The sequence below is a fragment of the Sphaerodactylus townsendi genome, linkage group LG08 (assembly GCF_021028975.2).
Source record: "Sphaerodactylus townsendi isolate TG3544 linkage group LG08, MPM_Stown_v2.3, whole genome shotgun sequence".
NCBI lineage: Eukaryota > Metazoa > Chordata > Lepidosauria > Squamata > Sphaerodactylidae > Sphaerodactylus > Sphaerodactylus townsendi.
The window spans coordinates 40,840,358-40,861,700 of NC_059432.1; the positions used below are offsets into that span (position 1 = coordinate 40,840,358).

Here is a 21,343-nt window from a genome sequence, read left to right on the forward strand (position 1 = left end):
TAACATTACACTAGGAAAAAGCTGACTCAAAATCGGCTTTCAGAAAAACATAAGAATAAAGAGCTGGTAACAAACTGGGGCAGGGGGAAACAAACAACCAAACAAAAAAGAAGTAAAAACCAAAGGCACAAAATGAGTGCAGAAATCAGAGATAAATTGAACTGCTATGGGGCCAGAACCAATAATTATAACCTCATGCAGAAAAGCAGAAGGTTTGGCTCTGATCCAGTGATCTTGTGTATCAGGCAATTTTAGCAGTTGCAGTGAAGCCGGGATACAGCCTTGGGTAAAAAGAGAACCAACCATCCAATGTTTTTTGTTGTCAAATAAGAATTTTAAAGGCTTTATAAATACAAAGGAGTGAAGCTGAAAGGCAAAGTGATTTAAATGGGTATAAGGCAGCTGTTTTTCCAGATCAATGTGTCAACAATAACTAGCAGAAATCCATTTCTCATGCTCCAGTAACCTGTGAAGATAAAAATAAACATTTATTTTATAAAACTTCTTAACTGCCTCTCCTTAAAAAAAGATGGCATTTGCTGCCCCGCATACCCAAGTGTCAAGAATGTCACAGATTATCAGTTTGTATTTTATTTCAAAAGGAAAATATTTCTTTTTAGCATACATTTTCTGTTTCATATACCAAATGACCTTGTATATTGAATTGAGAACTCAAGGAGATTAAGACTTGCCATGAAATATCCAAGTTTTGCTGCTGTAGAACTTCTAGTATTCTTACATCTTAACAAACTAATTATAACAAAATTGTACTTGGAAAGTACCCCTTCTTTTTTCCTTTTAAAAATGTATATCAAATATATTATTTATACAGGCTCTAATTGTCCTCTAATTGTATTTTGATCAAGAGCTAATGCACACATAAAGTTCAATTTTTGCTGATTATATATACCTGCTCATTTCTTGATATACCTGCTTCATTTTCTTGATTACGGTTGGTGAATCGCCACTGAACTGACATAATTTTCTAAAAGTATTGTGCTAAAGGTGATTACATACCAGCATTTTTCTTGTCTGTGTCTGGTCATTCGTATGTTCAAGTCACCACTAGATATTGTGATCATTATGCAAATGATTATTCATGTGTTACTCAGCTGCCTTCCCACCCCTGACTTCACTCTGGTCCGAACATCTGGTGGCAGCTGTTGGAGCTGATTGTACCACTCATTTTCTAAGGGATATATGTGTGGAAAAAGCCTACCAAGCATCAATAGGCATTACGAGCACTGGGCTCAATGCTCCTCACCCCCATCTCTTACAATATCCTTTGCAGTGTGACAGTTACATTCGATGAGGTGGTATGTGCATATAATAGTGTATTGTACATCAGAGCCCTGTTCACACAATAAGAATATGACTATATGAATGGGTAAATAGGATTTCAAAACCCACTGAAATGTTGCAGGGACCGGTTCACTATGCATGTCTACTAATTCTCTGTTTATACTACTGAAATATGATTTGCTCTTCCTTGAAATATTTGCCCTATTAAAAGATCTAATCATCTTTGGAACTATTCCATGATAAATTGCAGTCCAGTCTACAAAACTGCTACCTGTGCATAGATCTTTTTCATTCCTGCTTCCTATACTACTGTGTAAATGGGTACTCCAAAGTGTGAGGTCTGATACCTTGGGTGGGATGAACTGCATCAGGGTGCATATCCAGTTTGATTGTTGATCTGTGCTGGGATTGTTGCATGATTCTGGAAGAAGCGACTGGTTTTGTGGAGCTTGAACTTTTGCAAATGGCAATCTACTTCACCTGTTGCAGGAAGTGTTCCCAGGAGTGTCATTTAGGAATGCCAGTGTAGCAGTTTCTCTTCCTGAATTTCAGGTTGCAAATGGTTATTTGAAATGAGTCCCTAGGTCTCCAGCCAAAAGCAGAGCTTCTATATACTGAATGCCAAATTGTGCTAACCCCTAGTTGGTTCAGACTATTGTTCCCCAAACCTATCTTTCTCATACAGTCAGTGCCACTAAGGTGCATACCTTTCTATTCTTGTACTTTTTAAGAGCATTCTTGCTTCCTTCATCAAATTCCCATTTTCAGTGGGGTAGCTCGCTGCACTTTCTTTTTTCTTTCAGCAAGGTCATTTAAAGAAAATTTGCCGAGCCATGTAAATCTCGACAAATGTCATCAGAAAAAGAAAATGGTAAAGGAAGGTTAAGTTGTCCACAACACACAACAGAAGTACACAAATGTTCAGGAATATTTTGCAATTTCCCTTGCCCCACTAAGTGTCAGTAAAATAACTGCAGAGCAACACTTGTACTCCAGAACAACAGTCATTGTGCTGAAAACATGTAATGGCACTGTGTTTATCATGCTGTGAAATATCTTCTGTGCTAGAAACTAACCATAAGTGAGGAAACAGAATCTGCAGAAGTAGAGTCAATAAAGTGCCAGAGAAAGTGAACACTTATTTTCTCCATGTTTTTTTCTTTTCCAACTGGGGTAAATAATTGCTTGAAATAATATAAAGCTGCCCAGGAAGACGTCCTCCTCTAGTGCAAAGAATAGCATTGAAAAGTACAGTTTCCCTGTCCAGCAGCCTGACTGTTTTATTAGAACTCAACCTCCTTGTTTTACTTCTACCTTACTGTTAGACAAACCCCCCCCCCCCCCCCCCAAAAAAAAAAAAAATCCCAGTATGAGAAGAACTGGTTTCTGGTCTTTGGCGCAAACTTACGCCATAAGATGACAGTGTATTTTGTTGCATTTCAAAATTAGGCAAACAATTCAGAACAGATTAAAAACAAACATCCTTTGGGCCTTTGTGCAATACAAAGCAGCTGGAGGTTTGTTTATTTATTCATGTATTTAATTAATTGTTTCTCACCTTACTTCCCAAAGTTCACTCAACTAGTTTATTCCATTTATATCCTACAAAGCACAGTACAGGCAGACACTTCCTGTGCAATACCCTGGATTATTCTTACTCTTTGGTCATTTATAAAAGGCTCTATTATATAAATGACTTCACAGAAAGTATGTACAAGATCCGGAACACCATAAATGGAAGTTCTGGATATGTAATAAAGCTTCAGGGGAGGGGGGTCCTTTTTCAAATGCAACTATCCCCATGGCTTGGCAGCTTCTAAAAAGTTGGGGGGGGGAGGCTTTGAGAATAGCCTCTGATGACTCATATAGCACTTCTAGTTTCAAAGAGGAAATTGGAGGCGCCCTAATGTATACATGAATTCCTGCATGCGTCCACTTGCACCTTTTGATCCCCATTTGTTATTCGGTCTTCTGAGTACTTCTTTAGATAGTGTTGGGACTTTATTCCCAATGCATATCTTGCAGAGATTAATCTGCTACTGATGTAACATTAGTAGTGAAAAGCAGTTTTAAAAACTAATTGTTTATAGATATAATTTTAAATGAAAATTTTGTAAATTGCCCTGAGCCCGACTTGGTCAGGAATGGGTAGGATAAAAACTGAATGAATGAATATATACCGGTAAATAAACAATGAGGAAGTAGGGTTTTTGTAGTGTTTTTAGAAGCATGTCTTTTTCTTCCTCCTCTTCTTCTTTTCAAAATTCGTTTCCATTCTACTGATTCTCTTATTCTTTTTTAAAAGAAGAATTTCTCTTTGGTTTCTGTATTTTGTCTTCTGTGTCATTTATGGCCCATTGTGCTTACCTTGCCTCCACTGTATCTGCTCCCTGGCTGCTTACTCTGTGTGGAGTCTCCTTGTGTTTTTCTGTCTACATGTGAGGAAGTGCCCCGTTGCTTGCTTTGATTGCAGCCACCATGTTTGACCATCTCTCTTTCCAGGTTGTCCTTGGTTACTACATTGATTGGCTGCTCTTTGTTCTCATTTTTTAAAAAATTAATAGTGTTTCAGCATTTTATTGCAGCACCAATGTTTTCCTTTTTTAAAAAAAGATGTGCCTCTGAACCTCCCGGAAGTGCCTGCGAAGGAGTGGGAAAAATGCTCCTCCATGGACAGGGGAAGGCAGAGAAACCTGAAGCAAGCAAGATGGACATGGGGGTTGTTTCATTCTTCCTGTGCAGGCAGAGAAAACTTCATGCTTTCCCCACTATTTGAAGAGACTGGGCTTCACAGAACTGCAGTGCTGTGAGTTCGGTCATGGGAGAAATATGTTGGTAAATAAAAGTCTGCCACAAAAGGAATGTATGCTCACTGTTGGGCAGACTTGTAGTCCATAATAGGCCTATGTACTCTTTTGTAACTTTTTGAAATGTCATACACCACAGGGTGGTGCTTAGATAGAGGATAGGATGGGTTTGGGAAGACATTGCCTGCCTTTGAAAATCTGCCCAGTGAAATTCTGAAATTTTGCCAAACGGGCCCTCCTTTCTTGAAATTTCTCTTTTGATCAAAACAGAATTTACTCAAAAGTGACTCTGAATTTCCAAACAGAGGAAACAACATAGATTGTTGGAGTTCAGAGAAAAACTGGATTGAGAGGAATTAAGAGAATTTTCCTTAACCATGTTAAAGTTTTGTGAACATTTTCATCAGATGTGAAATGCTCGACCTTTAGGACTGTGGGAGGGGGGAGTACACTGGAAAAATTGTTTACTGTTACAACAGACATTGTGCAAGTTCTTTGCTAGTTTAAAAGAAATAATCTTCCATGCTGTCCCTCACCTTCTCTGACCTGACTAACTTAGAGTATGGAGCTCCAAGGGGAGGGAGCATGCTGTGTGTTGTCCCCCTTTAAACTGGCAAGGTACATGCAAACTGACAGTTTATGAAAGGCATTTCACAGCATGATGTGCAGCACAAACTTTCTTCTGTTTTCAGTTTGTTGGTAATTTGCCTGCCTAGAGAAGTGATATGTCCTATTTTGATGGAGACCTTTCAGCTTATTCAGTTTGAGGATGTGGACAAGATACCTGAGGAGTAGGGCTGGGAACGTAACTTTGATGTGAATTGTTTAAAGCTGGGGGAATCATCTTCAGTTGCCAAAACTTTTCAATATACAGACAAAAGTTGACAAAAATGTACACTTCTGTAGTGATGTCTATTGTTCAAGGTTTGGGGATTAAGGTTTTTGTTATTTTTCCCCTTGACTTACTACCTATACCAAATAGTCCTGGTTTTATCTTGAGAGTGAAGAATGCACTGATGCACTGATTTTTCTTCCTAGGTTGTAAGTGTTGGGAGACAGAGGTGTTAACTGTTAGGAATAATTGTGGCTTAACTTCTGGTTCAGGGAAAGTCTAAGCCAATGGGCAAGTGAGGCAGCTGCCCCAACCAGACTGGGCCTTGCCCACCCTAACAAGGGGGGAGGAAGGATGGTAGTCTCCCATGACTACTAGTCATTTCTGCCTTGTTTGCAGTTCAGACTATCTCTTAGCTGGGATGGCTGTTTGCACTTGGCCTATGTGGGGCACAAGAAGCTGGCTTCCAGAGGAAGGGACAGCAGCTGCTCCTGCCTGTCTGAGACTGGGCAAGGGTCACCCCTTGCTTGGCCCTGTTTTGGTGGTTGGGATAGGGGTGGCAGCAGGGAAAATAATCTGCTCACCTCTGTTCTGAGTAAATGTGGATTAGGCTATGGGAGAGTCAATCACCCTGAAACTTATAGTGTTGCGACTTGGAGATGCTGTTTGTATTTGCAAAGTCCATGTTATTGGCATGATTTCAGTGAAATCAACTATTTGTAATTCCAACAGCATTTCAGTTGTCAAGCATTTTGTGCTGTCATGATTTATTGCCGTGCTTTCAAACTAGGGATCATTTGATGACAAAATCATCAGAGTTAGTGGAAGAGCACAAAGCAAAGAATACTTAGACATGTCATAGTGTTCTGTAGCTCGAGTCCTTAGAGAGCAATTCAATAGGCTCAGAGCTGCTAGAACAGGCAAAGCACCAGTGCCAATTATGTGTGTAAAAAGCCTTGGGTATGCAGGTTGATTTCCACATCTCTGTAGCTGCAACAAAATCAATGACTGTTAAAGAAGTATTTCCTGCAAATCAAATTGCTCTGGCTTTCCCATCTTCTCACATACTCAATTTCCAGCAGGAACAATAAGAATATATTATTCAAAATGCTCTATCAGAGTGCAGTATGTAAAGAGCACGTTAATTTGTTAGTCACTCCTGGAGTCTCAGATAATGCAACAAATTAATATCAGAGGGCTGAATGCAAATAGTTTGCAAATAAACATGTTGTAATATGTATGTGAAACTGAGATTAGTTTTTCAAGTTCTCATAGGCATGACTGTGAAGCCAGCCCACTGAATGAAAGCCACTGTTGGCTGAATCTGTTACCAAGTGTAGTTAAAAGATGTATGTATTCTAGACACCGTGTGTCTATGACTCACTTTCCAATTCCAGCTCAAATCCTAACTAAATAAAGGACGCTATAGGCTGATCCTGCATTAAACAGGGGGTTGGACTAGATGGCCTGTCTACGATTCTGTGATTATCAGCATAAACCTAAGGAAGAAAACTCTCCTTTCAGTCTTTCATTCCAAAGAGTCCTGGCGGGGCCAAGCTGCATGAGATATTTTTAATGAGTTGGGTCTAGGCTCTTGAGGTACAACTTGCTTTCCCCATCACCGCACAGCAGCTACAGGAAGGAGGGTCTCCTGCCTTTCACAAGTGAAAACCTGGGTGGAGAGTTATTTGCCCCTCATTGAAACTACAAATCAAGAGTCCTCTCTTCCCCCCTGCACAGCAGCCCCAAGCCGAATGTAGGAAATTCTCTCTCTGGTAAGAGATACCTTTTGATTGCAGCAGAGTTCACAGAGGCAAAATACAACAGAGCTTACCCAAACATACATGTGTGCTGAAAGCAAAAGCAGCTCAGAGCCAATTCAAAGTTTCTAACTAATAACAGGAGACTTTATTAGAGAACTCCATCCTGGATAGGAAAGTGGAGAAATAGGTTCTCTATTTTAATCAAACTAGCTTGATGCTGAGGGATGCTGTTTGCATCTGTCTACAGACATGGTGTAAGATGGAGGAGTATTGTGCAAGAATGAGAATGAGAATGTGTGGAGGAGAAGCAGGAAGGAAGGAAGTTCCCTGACAGTAGCAATGGACACATCAAAGGGATAGTGCCAGAGCAGTAGAGAAAAAATGCCTGGTGTCTTGACTTCCTCCTCCCCATCCCCAAGCTATCTGACTTACTGATCAGTCCCCTCTGTTGTTGAGGCAGGAGACAGCGCATAAGGTCCTTCACTTCCAACACTGAATTGCACCGAACTCATTTAAACACCCTCTTGTAGTTTTGAACTTACATTCAGCTTAAAGCAGCATCCTTAATCTGAGCATCCTTAATCTATGATATCTTGGGAAAGATGCCAGAGAAGTTTGGAATGACACCTACGTGGATAAAAAAAATCCCACCCACATCAGTGCCATTTTCTCTGCCTTATTTTCTTGTGGCAGCCATTTCTGTTACCACTAGATGTCTTTTTTTGTTTCTAATTCATAGTTAAATATTGTTCAATTGTAATAACGTTATAATTATTGGTTTCCTAAACTCCTATCTTTCTTTTTTTTTTAAGTATTGGTCTAGCCCCTTTTATTGTAGAGATATAATTTCCCTTTATATCACAATAGAAAGGCCTAAAGGCTTTATTGTGAGTTCAGGAAACCTAAAACATAGATTTTTATAACATTATAATAATGCTGATGATTGGCAGCCTCAGCAGCAGCAGCAGGGATGCCAGACAATCCTATCCCTACATGGAAAACTTCATTGAAGGGAATAATACTAAGTTCTGAACTAGAGAATTAGCATACTACCTTCTTTCTGTTGCTTAGCCAATTCTAATATACCAGATGACCTGTCCCTTTACATACAACTTCTTACCCAGGAGTCTTTAGTGAGAAAAGCTTCTTGGAAATCCAAAGATATAACATGTACAAGATCATCCTTAGGCACACGTGTATTAGTCCATTCAAAGATGATCACAAGTGGTATGAAATAAGACCTCCATCTTCTCTCTCTTAGGCCGTTTCTGCACGGCCCATTTATCACCGACACAGAAACAAACAGCAGCCGTGACCTGACTCTTCTTTACCATTTTCCCCAGAGGCGGCGTCAAAGCGCCCTAAACCAACAACCGCGCAGGGTTGTTGTTGGGGAGGGAGCGTAATCCCTGTGGCGGCGGTCACGAACCGCGCCGCCGGGAAGGCGCTATCTCCCATCTCCGCGCCACTTGGTGTCCTCCTAAAATTGCTTGCAGGGCATCGCAAAATCGGCTACACTATCCTCCGACCTCCCCAGGAGTCGGGGAGGGCATGGCGAAGATAAACGCCGAAATAATGAAGCGAAGAAGGCAGAGCTCACGTCGCGGAGCATACGCAAATCAAAACCGCCATACCGCCTGCTGCGGCACCGTCGCGTGCAAACCGACTCCCGCCCCCACGCCGGCAGAACTCCTGCCGGCGTGGGGGCGCCTCCTGGCCGTGCAGAAACGGCCTTACTGATTTTTCTTCAGCTGAGCCTTTGGTTTTGGCGGACTACGCCAATTTCATCCCTCGGGGGTAAGGATTTCGTTGTCGGGAATTCGCTGGTTGTTGGCGGAACAGAATGCGAAGCACGTGTTCTGGTAGATCTTGCATTTCCAAACATTTCACCTGCACCAATAGCTCTATTGAAACGGCATCTTCAGAGGTGTATCACAGAGAGAAGTCTGTTACGCACACTGTGTCCAATGAGAAGGGAATGTTTAGTGAGGTATCTATTGTAACAGACTTCTCTCTGTGATACACCTCTGAAGATGCCAGCCACAGATGTCTGAGCTAAATGACCAGAACAAGAATTCTGGGCTCCAGCCAACCAGCCAGCTTCCTTCAGACCAGTTGAATCTGGCCGTGAAAGCCTTCGATAATACATTGTCAAGATTCTGTTCCATTGTTGGCATACAAATAGTCTGGGGCCAAAATGACAATAAGTCATTGTCAAGTCTGTAATTTACTGTGCCCTGAGATTAGTTTCTAGGTGCTTGATAAAGGTCCATCAATGAATTTTCATAGACTTTACCTGTGTAGTACATGGATAGAAGACTAATTTGGAATTCTCTATGTTGGGCTTTGATCACCTTGAAAGAAAAAAAGAATATAAGCTTTAAAAACTATGTTATTCTACACTTCAAGTTAAAAATGTTGATCAAATTCAGAAATGTTCATCAGGCATGTATCATGTGTTTCTGTTGTTGTATTTATTTAATTTGTTGTTGTTGTTGTTGTTGTTGTTGTTGTTGTTTTAATTCCAGAGGGGTGTCTGATTCATCTGTTAAAGCCAAAGTCACAATGAGTCTTTGGCACCTTGAAGACTGAAGAATTTCTGGCAAGAGCTTTCATGAGTCAGCCAAAGTTATCAGATACATAAAAGTGTTATATTCCTTTGGCTAAGATATATATGCCCAAAGTGATAAACATCAGAAGGGGGAAAGGATGACAAAGTAGAATGAAGTGTAATAGCATACATACATTTGTTGGTTATTGTTGGTTATTTTGTGAGCTCCTCCTTCACAGTTCTTGCTGAGTCCAAGTATGGATAGTATCAGGTTATTGGGACTGTATGCCCATTGTTGCTCTTAAGTAGTTTTTTCAGGACAGGGAGATATGTCTCAAAGAAAGCACTCAGCTAGCACCATCAAACTCACAATGCCTGTGAGAGGAAGGGATCATCATTCAGGAGAATCTGCAATTTCTGTATGATGGACTGATGAGATTTCAGCTGTTAGCAATAGGTGTCAAACAAGAAGCATTCTGGTTCTGGTGAGTTTTTCGGGCTGTGTGGCCATGGTCTGGTGGATTTTGTTCCTAATGTTTCACCTGCATCTGTGGCTGGCATCTTCAGAGGTGTATCACAGATAAAAGTCTGTTTCACACTGTGTCTAAGGCCCCTTGCGCACACGCAAAATAATGCGTTTTCAAACCACTTTCACAACTGTTAGCAAGCGGATTTTCCTATTCCGCACAGCTTCAAAGGAGGCGCCGAAAGCTCGTTGAAAGTGGTGTCTACATGTCTTGAGTGAGCCTAAGTCCGAGAAAGGAAAGTTTGGTAATGATATATTGTCCCATGTCCCAGAATTGGACAATATGCACCTCGCTAAACTTTCGCTTTTCATCTTAAACACAGTGATATAAACAGACTTTTATCTGAGATACACCTCTGAAGATGCCAGCCACAGATGCAGGTGAAACGTTAGGAACAAAATCCACCAGACCACGGCCACACAGCCCAGAAAACCCACCAGAACCGGATTAGTATCGACTTGCATTGAAAACGCCTGGCTGTACAAGAAGCATTCTGTTGTTTTCCTCATTGGGTCTCTTATAGAAATTGACTTTGGATACTGTCTAGCTGTATCAAGATATCTCCTAATTCCTTCAGGTGGATTGCAGTTTGGAGAATAGATATAAACCTGCAAGTGTTTGTTCCTTGTTCAGATGAGGATGTTCAGAAGTGGTGTGATTTGGAGGGTGGCTGATAGCATACTGATAAATGTAGTGAACAGTGAATCTCAAGAAGGAGTGCATTTACCTACGAAAAGTGTTATTTTACCGTCTGCACCATCAAATAGCTGGCGGCATAATAAGTGCATTGTAGTACCTAAAAATACCGGGGCTCTACAAATCTGAAGTTATGGTTCATGAGGTCTGGCATTATCAGGGATGATACAAGATTCTTTGTGTAGAATCTTGTTGGACTGGTGGTGGTGAGAATATTGTGCTGGTGGTGTTCAGAATGGTGTTTTTGAGGAAACTTCCATAGTGTGGTGGAAATACTCCTTCAGTTGGAAATAGTGGCTATAAGCCTCCAGATGTCTCTCATGTATTCTTCCCACCAAGATGTCTCTCATGTATTCTTCCAACCAACATCTCCCCAAGCATACATTGCCAGGGTTTTGGCACTCCGGATAGAGAAAAAAAGTTGCCTATTCTTAGCCTAACCAATATGCTATGCTGATACTTATCCCTGATACTGCAGGGTCAAAACTGCACATTACATTTATATATGAAGGATCTATTTATGTTTGTGCCATTGATGTGAAGGGTGCAGATGGGTAAGCTGTGCACTATTTTAACCCCCTTGAATGGATGTTTGAGTAAGTTCATTATGGATGCAGTAAAGAGACAAACTGAAGAAGAGTTTGGATTTATACACCCCTTCCCCTTCTCTCCTGTAAGGAGATTCAAAGGGACTTGCAAACTCCTTTCCCTTCTCCCCACAACAGACAGCTTGTGTGGTGAAGTGAGGCTGACAGAGTTCTGAAGAGCAATAACTAGGCCAAGGTCACCCAGCAGGTTTCATGTGTAGGAGTGGGGAAACAAATCCAGTTCACCAGATAAGAGTCTGCCGCTCATGTGGAGGAATAGGGAATCAAACCTGGTTCTCCAGATTAGAGTCCACCTGCTCTTAACCACTACACCACACTGGCTCTCCGACTTGCTGTCCAGTTTTCCTGCATACTGTCCCTTTTGCAATATAGTTGCTCACAAGATTATTAGTCTTGCACAGATTAAATTAAAAAATGAACTCAGAAAGTTAGCCTTCTTAGTGGGGAGGATTATATTTTCCCCATTTGACCCCATGTTAACCTCTCGTTATTTTCCATTTGCTGTACAATAAAATATTAATACATCAGATAAGTTCTAAAACTGGATACAAGATCCAGGTTTTTTTCAAGCTGTCTGTCTCTCTCCAATATCATAAAATCCATCTTTACTTCTTTCTGAAGAATTAATGCTAATTTTTCTGAGTGTTGCTAATCATCCAAGGTTACATTTAATGGGTAGGGTAAACGTTTTAAAATAAAAAATAGATAATACAGCTCTTGATGAGAATTCATCCTTTTCTTCACTGTGGATCATTTATTTTTAGAAAGCTTAAGAAGAAATTCTAGTCTTTTGTTTCCAAGCATCAAGGGAAATGCCCCTAGCTTTGAGAAAATGTATCTGCCAACATTCTGTCAGGGGTTTTGTCCCAGCACGAATCTCAATTTGCAGAATGAAAGTAGATTAACTAGCCTAAGTGCCAGCTTCCGCTAGATCTTTATGTTCATAGGAAGGTTCTGAATTGTGACTGTGATTATTTTGCTCTTTGTTGTGTACACAGTTGATACATCTCACTAGCAGCTATGCCCACAGCCATTTTCTTAGTTACTCAAGAGAATTGCCAAGAATGCCAATGGTAAAAAAGAGTCAGTTCACTTCCTGATTGTAATTTTGATGGTGGCATTATTTTATAAGTGCCTTGTTAAGTATGAAACTCTATTCTTTGTTGAAACTAGTCATGCCAGGTCTCTTGCTACAGTGGCTGCCATTGCAATATCCCTTGTTTCCACCCCCACCAGCATTTTCAAGGCCTAGCAGGAAAAAAATGGAATAAAGTGAGTTGGGGGACAATGTTTCGCCAATTCACATCGCTTCCAGCAAAAAAGGAAGTGACATCATTATGTCAAAGGCAACACTCTGAGATTTGCCTGAAACTCAGAGGCATATCAGGAGGAAATGGCTCCCAGAGACAATTCCTTCTCTGGGCACCCTCCTCCCCCATGCCCTGCCATTCTCAAGGGCGGGACTCGTGGGCATGATCCCACCCTCTGTGCCCTGCCCCCGCCCTCCGTGCCAGCCTACTTTTGAAAGCTGTAGCTTTTGAAAGCATGAAGGCTGGTGGGGGCTCAGGGGGTGGGGCCACCCCAACCTCTGTGCAGGCAAGGGGGTGGGGCTTGGTGGGTGGGGGCACCCCCCAAACCCTGCTCCCCAGCCTTCATGCAGGGCTGCTTTTGAAAGACGGAGCTTTTGAAAGCCAGCTTTTGAAAGCATGGAGCCCCTGCCCCTCGGCCTCCATGCTTTCAGAAAACTCCAGCTTTCAAAAGCCTGCCTGCAGGGAGGCAGGGGATGGGGCTTGGTGTCATATGGCTGGGGTGCATGCTATTTGATTATGTGATCGAAATGTGTGTGCCTGGGGACATGGGTGTCCCCATGTCCCTAGGGCGGTATGCCCCTGCTGAAACTAGAGCTTGGGGCAAATCTTAGAACATCACCCCCAACATAATGGTGTCAATTCTGGTGTTTCACTGAAAGAGTGAACTGGCACAACATTGGCATGCCTATTTTCCCCTCTCCCCAGTCCAAATACAGATCCACCCCAGTCCTACTTTGTCTCATCATGTACCTTTTAACCAAGAACTGTGTTGTTGTTAACCAGAATTCATTTTTAGACTTTCACATTACAGTTTTGGATATTGTAGAACTCATAAGACCTACATTTGTGTCAAATCATAGAGCCATTTGTTTGCTTCACTTCTGCATTTCAAATGGAACTGTAAATATTCTATATGATACATTTATTGTATTTAATTAATGTAGTATTATTTTCCATTTCAGATAAAGGCAAAGAATCAAACAGATCTTCCTGCCCGCCAACCCTGATTCTGCATACTGAAATAAAAAACAAGCCAACAGAGAATGAAAACAAGGTTTGTTTTTTCCCTTTCATTCTCATTTGAAAAGATAGTGATCTGAAGTGATTAAACATATGTCTTTATTGTATAAATGATTTACTGTGCCATGGTTTTGTCTTGGTGAGTCAGAAGTAATAGTCATTTCACTCATCTAGATAAGTCCCATGGCGTAGAACTTCAACGTTCTCTCATTATTTTGTAATTTTTAAAAAATATTTATTAGTCACCATAATAAAATATCCCTGCTCAAAGAAAACTCTTATCTGATGTGCTACTTTTTTTTACAGCTTCTTATATGAAGGTGCTTCCAAACAATGAAATGATATCAAAAAACTCCTTAGGATTTCCTTTATACTTTTGCCCTGAAACTCAAAGAGATTTGACCTTAGATCCTAAATGACTGGGCACAAATCCCTATTTACTGATTTATTTGCTTGAAAAATGGGGTTTTTTTTGCTACCGATCATTCATAAAGTTGTAAAACAAAGTCATTAAACAGTTCAACAAGTTCTATGCTACTATGCAGGGCACTGACTTCTGAAGTTCTACCATCTTGTTGACTCACTTGACTAGAGGGATGCCCCTACCATTTTTTGCTAAATGACTTGGATCGTATGCCTTTGCTCCATGCACTCTTCTCTCTGGGTGTTCTGAGGGTGGTCCTTCTCTGCAGGGCATATTCCTCTTGCACAAGGCAGTAAGGACTCTTTGGAAACCATTGGTGTACTGCAAACAGAAGTGTCTTGTGCCAAAGGAAGTAAAGTCTGTGCAGAGATTGTTCCAAGTTGTGGGAGGTCCAGGGCAGACAATGAACCAAGATCGCCTGCTCACCACCAGTACCTTCTTCGTGCTTTCTTTGTGCTTTCTTTTCCGTTTCCATGCTTGCATGCTTCCACCTGCCTGTGCGCCTTCTCCCACTAGCAAGCCCATGCTCAGTTGTGTTGTATTACAACGAATTAGCAGAGCAAATAATGCAGCAAAGATGCAAGTGAGTTGTTTTGTAAAAATTTACTAGATATCAAAAAAATGTTGGTGGTCCCGGGCCCCAAGGATGTCTGGCTGGCATCAACATGGGCCAGGGCTTTTACAGTCCTGGTCCCCACCTGGTGGAATGTGCTTTTATGGTCCTGGCCCCAACCTGGTGGAATGTGCTCCCTAAGGACATCCAGGCCTTGTGGAATCTGTCTCAGTTCCACAGGGCCTGTAAAACAGAGCTATTCCACTGGACCTTTCCTGTTAGGCCAGCTGTGATATCATTCTTGATCCCCGCCTAGGATATGTCTCGTACACCGGTTCCATTATATTGTTTAGGACTCTTTTTGGCACCATCTAGAATTAATTATTTTAAAACTTGGGTTTTAGCATTTATATTTTGTAACTTATATTTTTGTACTGTTTTAACATGTTTTATTACATCTTGATGGTAAGCCGCCTCGAGCCCTCCGGAGGATTGGCGGGATATAAGAGCAAAAATAAATAAAAATAAATAAATAAAGTGACACTAGCTATAGGAACAGTGAACTCTATCTATGCAAGTCTTCGGTCTGGGTGTCAGTGCAGTCTATATGTGCCTGTGTGTCTGTCTCTCCTCTTTTGCTGGAAAAAGAAACAGAGAGATCTTTCCAGAAGCCAACGTGACTTCAGCAGTTAACTTGTGCTTGACTGAATGAAGCAGGCACTTGTGCAATCCTGACAAGTTGCCTATACTACCTGTACATCCTTTCCACACTGTATGCAGTGTCTGCCACAGCCCCCAAGAGTACCATTACTGTGCACCACCCACATTCTACAGTGATACTGGGCAATTGGGAGAACAGGTACAGAGAAGTGGCAGAGGAAGTCTGTGGGTGGGGATCAGCAACAATGGGCCCTGACAGTTGCCTTACCATAGGTTATGCTAATGCTGGCCCTATCTCTACAGCAGACACAACCTTCCCAGAGCCCAGGTCCAAGAACATCAATATTCATTACTGCTTTGCTGGGGAAAAGGCTGAAGAGGTGTCCCTGATATTTTCTTTGCATATCATCAGGCCTTGGAGAGTTCTTGTGCATTCACAGAAGTGTAATCTTTAAGATCTCCTTTGCTGTACGGCCCCAACATCTCTACTGCATTATGGAGGCACTGAAATACTTTAAAATCCATTAAGTCATTTTGAAGATGCACAGCACTGTTTAAGTATATTCTTGTTTTTTTAAAAAAAATCACTCTCAGGCAATAGGTCATATAGACACACTGCTTATTCATTCATGAACTGGCTTTAATCTTCTGAAGAATGACTATAATAGGTCTTCTCAAAGACTGGATGGATATTATAGTGCAGGTTGTTGATCTTGAGGATCTTTAGAATATAAATAGAATATAAAAGTAAAAGTTGATGGCTTACAAAGGATTATGGAAGGGGAGATTTATCCCCCTTCCATAATTCTTTGTCAGCCCTCAACATTTACTTTTATATTCTATTTATTTTCTAAAGATCCTTATTATAAGGCCATTCTTTATAATATAAGGATGTTATAAATGGCTACGGGCAGGTTCCGATGGTGGTGGGATTCAAACAGTGGCGCCGCCGCACACACGCACCTCCAGTCCCTATTGGGCAGGGAGGTTGCTCTAGTAACCCCTTCTCGGCACTCAGAAAAAATTAGTAACCACTTCAAGAGAAGTGGTGAGAACTGGTTGGATCCCACCTCTGGCTACGGGCACAAACAGGTCAATTTTGCCTCTATCCTCTGTTTTCTTTCATTTCCCCTTTCATTTAAGTTCAGCTATCTTCAACATAATCTGCAGCTTCTATAGGGCAATGAACATGCTTAGTCCAAATCATGCCACTTTTTTCATATCTTTATTGAATTAAAAACACATATATACACACATTAAATATACAAAAATTGCTGTCTGTAGATTTTTGTTCTTTATTAGGCACTTTTTTCTCAATGGCAAATCACCTCCAAATGACTGTTGCCTCAAAAACCCTACAGGGTCACCATAAGTCAGGCGTGACTTGACAACACCAAATAAATAAATAAATAGGGGCTGGATCATCAATTTATTTATTTATTACATTTTCATTCTGTTATTCCTCCAAGGAGCACAGGCTTGCACACATTGGTTTTCCCCCCATTTACACCTCACAACAACCACGTAAGGTAGGTTAGGTTGAATGTATGCAAATGGATAAAGATCACTCAGTAATATTCCATGGAAGATTGGAGATCTGAACCTGTTCCCCAGATCCTTGTCCAAGACTCTAAGCATTACACTGTGTTGGAGGGAATGATTCAGTAATGTACAGTTCACTCCACAGCCCATTTGAGTCCTTAGAGACTACTGGAGGATGCGTATACTAGCAGTAAAGCCCATTGTGCTGAACAATGGGTTCTGGAAAACCGTCATAGAAGACATTATAAGAGATGGCTGGGAAGCTGATCTCTGTATTCCAGAGATTCTGTAAGGTTGTCAACCCCAGGTAGGGCCTGGAGATTTCAACTGTTCCCTGGAGAAAATGGCAGGATATGCTCTTCTGAGGGCCCTCCCCTTTTCAAACTCCCCCTCCACAAATCTCCATGAATTTCCCATTCTGCAGGTGCATGTTATTTGGGAAGGGTGGCTCCATCCCTTCCCCAGGCTAGAACCAGCTACCCTCATTTGCCTGCAATCATGGATGACGAAATAGCCATGACTCTCCTTCTCACTAGGACAGTGTCTTCCACTGCATTTACCAACAGTGTCATCCTCATCATTGTCGCCTCTGGTTTTCTCACAGGTGCTTTCTGAGGTGAGCAATGCTCTGAGAAAACAGCCTGAGGAAAAATCGTTGTACAAGGGCTCCATGTGCCCTTGTCCTCTAGGCTCAGTGGTGGGTACAGCAGCACCCCTGAGCTGTCTGCCTCTTGTTGGCTGCTGCCACCAGGCCCAGCAACAGGAGGTGGTTGACATGGTGGCAGTTGCACTGTCTCACGAGGCAGAGTAGAGTTCAGGTGCTGCTGGCTTCTGAACAGCCTGGGTGGCCAATCATCATGCACAACATCATGCACATCACACACAGCTTGGCTGGAAATGAGTCACATGAGATGACTGGCTGGGAGTGAGTCGTCCCCACTACCTAGAATTCTTTCAGTTATATAAAACCCATGAACAGCATCTTGCTAATGATACAGGATGTAGGTTCTGGAACCTGCTGTAGAAGCTCACTGGGTGAATTTGAGTCAGTCACAAGTTCTCAAGCCATGCCAGCCACCATGTTGCTGCACTGTTCTGCTTGGTTTCCCCAAGGAATGTTTGGGTGGTTAACACTCCCTTGTGCTACCATTTCAGCAGATGTAGGAAAACCCTTGCTCATATTGGGCTGCAGCCTGGGGATAAACTGTGTGTGCTGAGAGTGTTGGCACTAAGAGAAGCTTTTTAACAAACTGTGGCAAATATTAAATTTGAAGCCTAATCTCCCTAATATCAATTGTAAAATAATTTCTGCATGTTGAGTCTGTTTTGACACCAAGGAATTGAGTCATAAAATTGAGTCAATTGGTTCTTTTCAGTTACAAATCTCTGCCTTTTTAAACACATATTGTGTGTGTTCTGTAAAGCTGTGCTATTATTGAGGATAAGTATGGAATAACAATTGCCTAATTATCTCAACTGGCATATGTTTCTAATTTCCACTCCCCACCCCCCTCACCCCCAGCCTAAACTAGCTAATCTGTGGACAGACGCATTGCTGGTATGGCTGCAAAATAATATGATTAACGTGAATAAATAGAACTCATCATGTTAACGATGCCTTTTGTTGGTTCATTGCTATTTGTTTCCATGTGAAGAGTTGTTCTATAAAACTGCTCCCAGAAGATGACAGTGCTTCAAATGGCAACAAGCCTGTGGCATCCACTCCTGTCCCAGGATCTCCTTGGTAAGCATATGGAAGCTGTTTCTCATTCCTTGACTGTAAGGACCGCTGCCAAACATGAATTACATTACCATCCTAGGCAGAGTTACACCCCCTTCTTAGCCCACTGGCTTCAATTGTTGAGCAGTGCGACCCTGAGGGGAGGGGGTGTAGGAGCAGTGTGGCCAGGGCTAATGCAGCCACATGTCTTCCAAAGATGATTGCTGCACCATGGCCAGCAAGCCAACAGCAATGCTCCCCATTGAACTACTATGTGCAGCTCCATGGGCTGTGCCAACCTTTTTGCTGGCATAAGTCTGTGCTGGCAAATATGGGTGGCCCAAGCCAAAAGGGCTCAGGAAGCCAACTGAAGTCAGCCCTCCCCCTGGGAATGCCCCCTTTGGCACTGGTGTGGGCTCCTGCTCTGGAAGAGCACTAACATTGTTGTGGTGCTGGTGTCCGAGTGTCATGCTGCTGCATATCTCCCCAGTGCCAGCATGCCTCTGCACTGGCATAAATACCTCTTGTGATGGTGCAAGTGGTATTTATTCTGGTTCCAGGGTCACATCACCTCCTGAGGGGTTTCCCCCTCTGGATTGCACTGTTACAAAGGTCAGGAGTGTCAGGAATGCTTTGGTTACATATTTCCTGCATGGCAGCATGTTGGACTTTTTGACCCCTGTGGCCTCTTCCAATACTATGATTCTATCTTTTGGTAAAAACTTTTCTTAGGATGTCACTGTAACAGTATTATCTTAAGCAGATCTCCACAGAATCTTACTGAAGTCTACTCAATGGGACTTGCTCCCAGGAAAATGTTCTTAAGATCGCACTATTCATGACTTATTTTGCCATGCCTAATAAGAGTAAAAGAAAGGAAAAAGTGTTATTTTATAAACAGCCATTGTAAATTTATACCATGGTTTACATAACTGTACAAAAATAGGTGGTAGTGGTTATATATTTACTTAAATATTTGCATTTGTAGCCTTTTCTATCCTAAAATTTCAAACTGGGTCATCACTCTATATGCACTTTTCATTATCTAACTAGAAATAAGTCTTAAGACATATTTGAAATTCTCATACCTGTTCAAACTCAATCGAAATGGAAAGAATTAAATTGAGAGAAGCCTCGGATTTGGTTTGCCTCTAGGGAAATGCTCTTGAAGTGTCATGATGGGCTTGATGATCAAGAGTTACATCCATTGAGCTTCATGCTGATTCCATCAAATGATCCATCACAGAATCACACTGAAACATGGAGCAAACCTTCAGGGAGCATCATCTTCTTTTAGAACTCTTTAGATACAAAAGCAACACATTGACAAAAGTACATTATTGTGTCTAAATTCATACCAAATGGTTCACTTAAATTAATACACCTAGTAAAAACCTGGAATTGATGCCAAACCCTTTCCACTCTCAGGTTCGCTCCATGCTTCTGCTGGATTCTGTGGTTGATGTGACATCACCAGGCATATGCTGGGATGTCACTCGTGAGCAAAAGCAGGATCGCTGAGTGGGATTCTGGGTTGTACAGTTTAAAACAAATGAAAAAGGTGAGTTTTTGGTTGTTTCTCTGCAGACTACCCCACTCCCATTGGCTTTGCATAGGCATTCACAGTGTAATACAAATAGTATTAACCACCCCCATTTTGATCCCAGCATCTCTGCATCTTTGTCAAACACTAAAAAAAATGATATTTTTGTGAGGGCATGAAAAGGAAATCCCATTCTGCAGAGGCATTGGTGTCTGCCATCTCCCTTGTGTTCTTTATAAGAAACAAACCTTATATTTGTGATGGGATATGTGTATTATAATGAACAAGAGGGGAGAGGTCATTATCTTCAGGATCGCATCTCCCCATATTGCCCTACAAAGCCCCTCCGTTCGTCACAGGGGAACCTCCTGGTGATCCCCAGCCCGAGAGAGGCTTTGATGAGAGCCAGGGTTTTATGACCTTGGCTGCGGCCTGGTGGAACAAGCTACCTAGTGATGTCAGAGCCCTGTGGGAATGATGTCAATTCTGCAGGGCCTGGAAGATGTGACTGTTCCACCAGGCCTTTCCAACTAGCCAGCTGGATTGATTGAATGTAACCGAACATCTTTTGGTCTCCATAGGGAAGGGGGAAAGGAAGGGTGGAAATGGTGGGAAGGACTAATTTATGCCATCAGTTTAATTATCAGTGCAGTGTTATTTTAATATTTTGTTAATTGGTTTTACATTTTAAAAATAGGATTTATATTTTAAAGTTCATTGAATGTTTTAAGTTATGTTGTAACCTGCCCAGACCCTTTGCAGATAGGGTGGGATATAAATCCACTAAATAAATAAATAAATTAATTAATTAAACTTGCCCATTTTTATTTATTTAATTTTATTTTACAAATCTTCCCTTCATTTTCTGCCCTAGTTGATGGGAATTGTGTTTTCTCAGACTTTGGAAGAGTTAGGAGGCCCTGGAGAAAGTGGTCATAGATGATAGCAAATTTATTTTGCAAGGGTTCCACTGTTAGCTACTCCCTTCACAAAGGTAAGCTTTCGCTATTTGGTGGAGGACAATGACAGCCAGGGAGAACCAGGTAACAACAGGATAGCATGGAGAGAGATAGGCCCTGTTTCAGGTCAGAACCAAATTTGAACAGGTCTGACTACAATACAAGGGTGAAGCCTTTGGTTAGGACATTCCCCCCCCCCTTAATGAGCCACATGCCCCATAAACGTTAATTGATATCATTAACTGCTAAGCTAGCGAAATATGCTTTGTCCATATACTCATTCACAGAGCATATATAGGATGCAAAATGGTAGTCTTTTGCCATTTAGATGTGTTACAAGAATGTAAAGTAATTGTGCTTGGTGAGATTTTGTGAGTGGACAGCATGAAGTTATTTATAGTGAATTCATGAATTTCTTTAATAACACTGTACTGCCTTTTTTCCTTGCTCTTTTGGTTTCACAAGCCATATTCTTGCATCTTACATTATTCTTTTTGAGCTTTCTGATGCATCTGAGTATGGATCC

At 41.6% G+C, this 21,343-nt stretch overlaps 1 protein-coding gene across 2 annotated transcripts in view; it reads left to right on the forward strand.

Annotated features, from left to right (window-relative positions):
• Positions 1 to 21,343, forward strand: part of TCERG1L (transcription elongation regulator 1 like) — a 212,710-nt gene that overhangs the window by 153,824 nt on the left and 37,543 nt on the right. For both annotated transcript variants that reach the window (XM_048506355.1, XM_048506356.1), the window contains exons 6-7: positions 13,359 to 13,450; positions 18,251 to 18,339. In XM_048506355.1, coding sequence (XP_048362312.1) covers positions 13,359 to 13,450; positions 18,251 to 18,339 — 181 coding nt within the window. The remainder of the gene's footprint in view (positions 1 to 13,358; positions 13,451 to 18,250; positions 18,340 to 21,343) is intronic.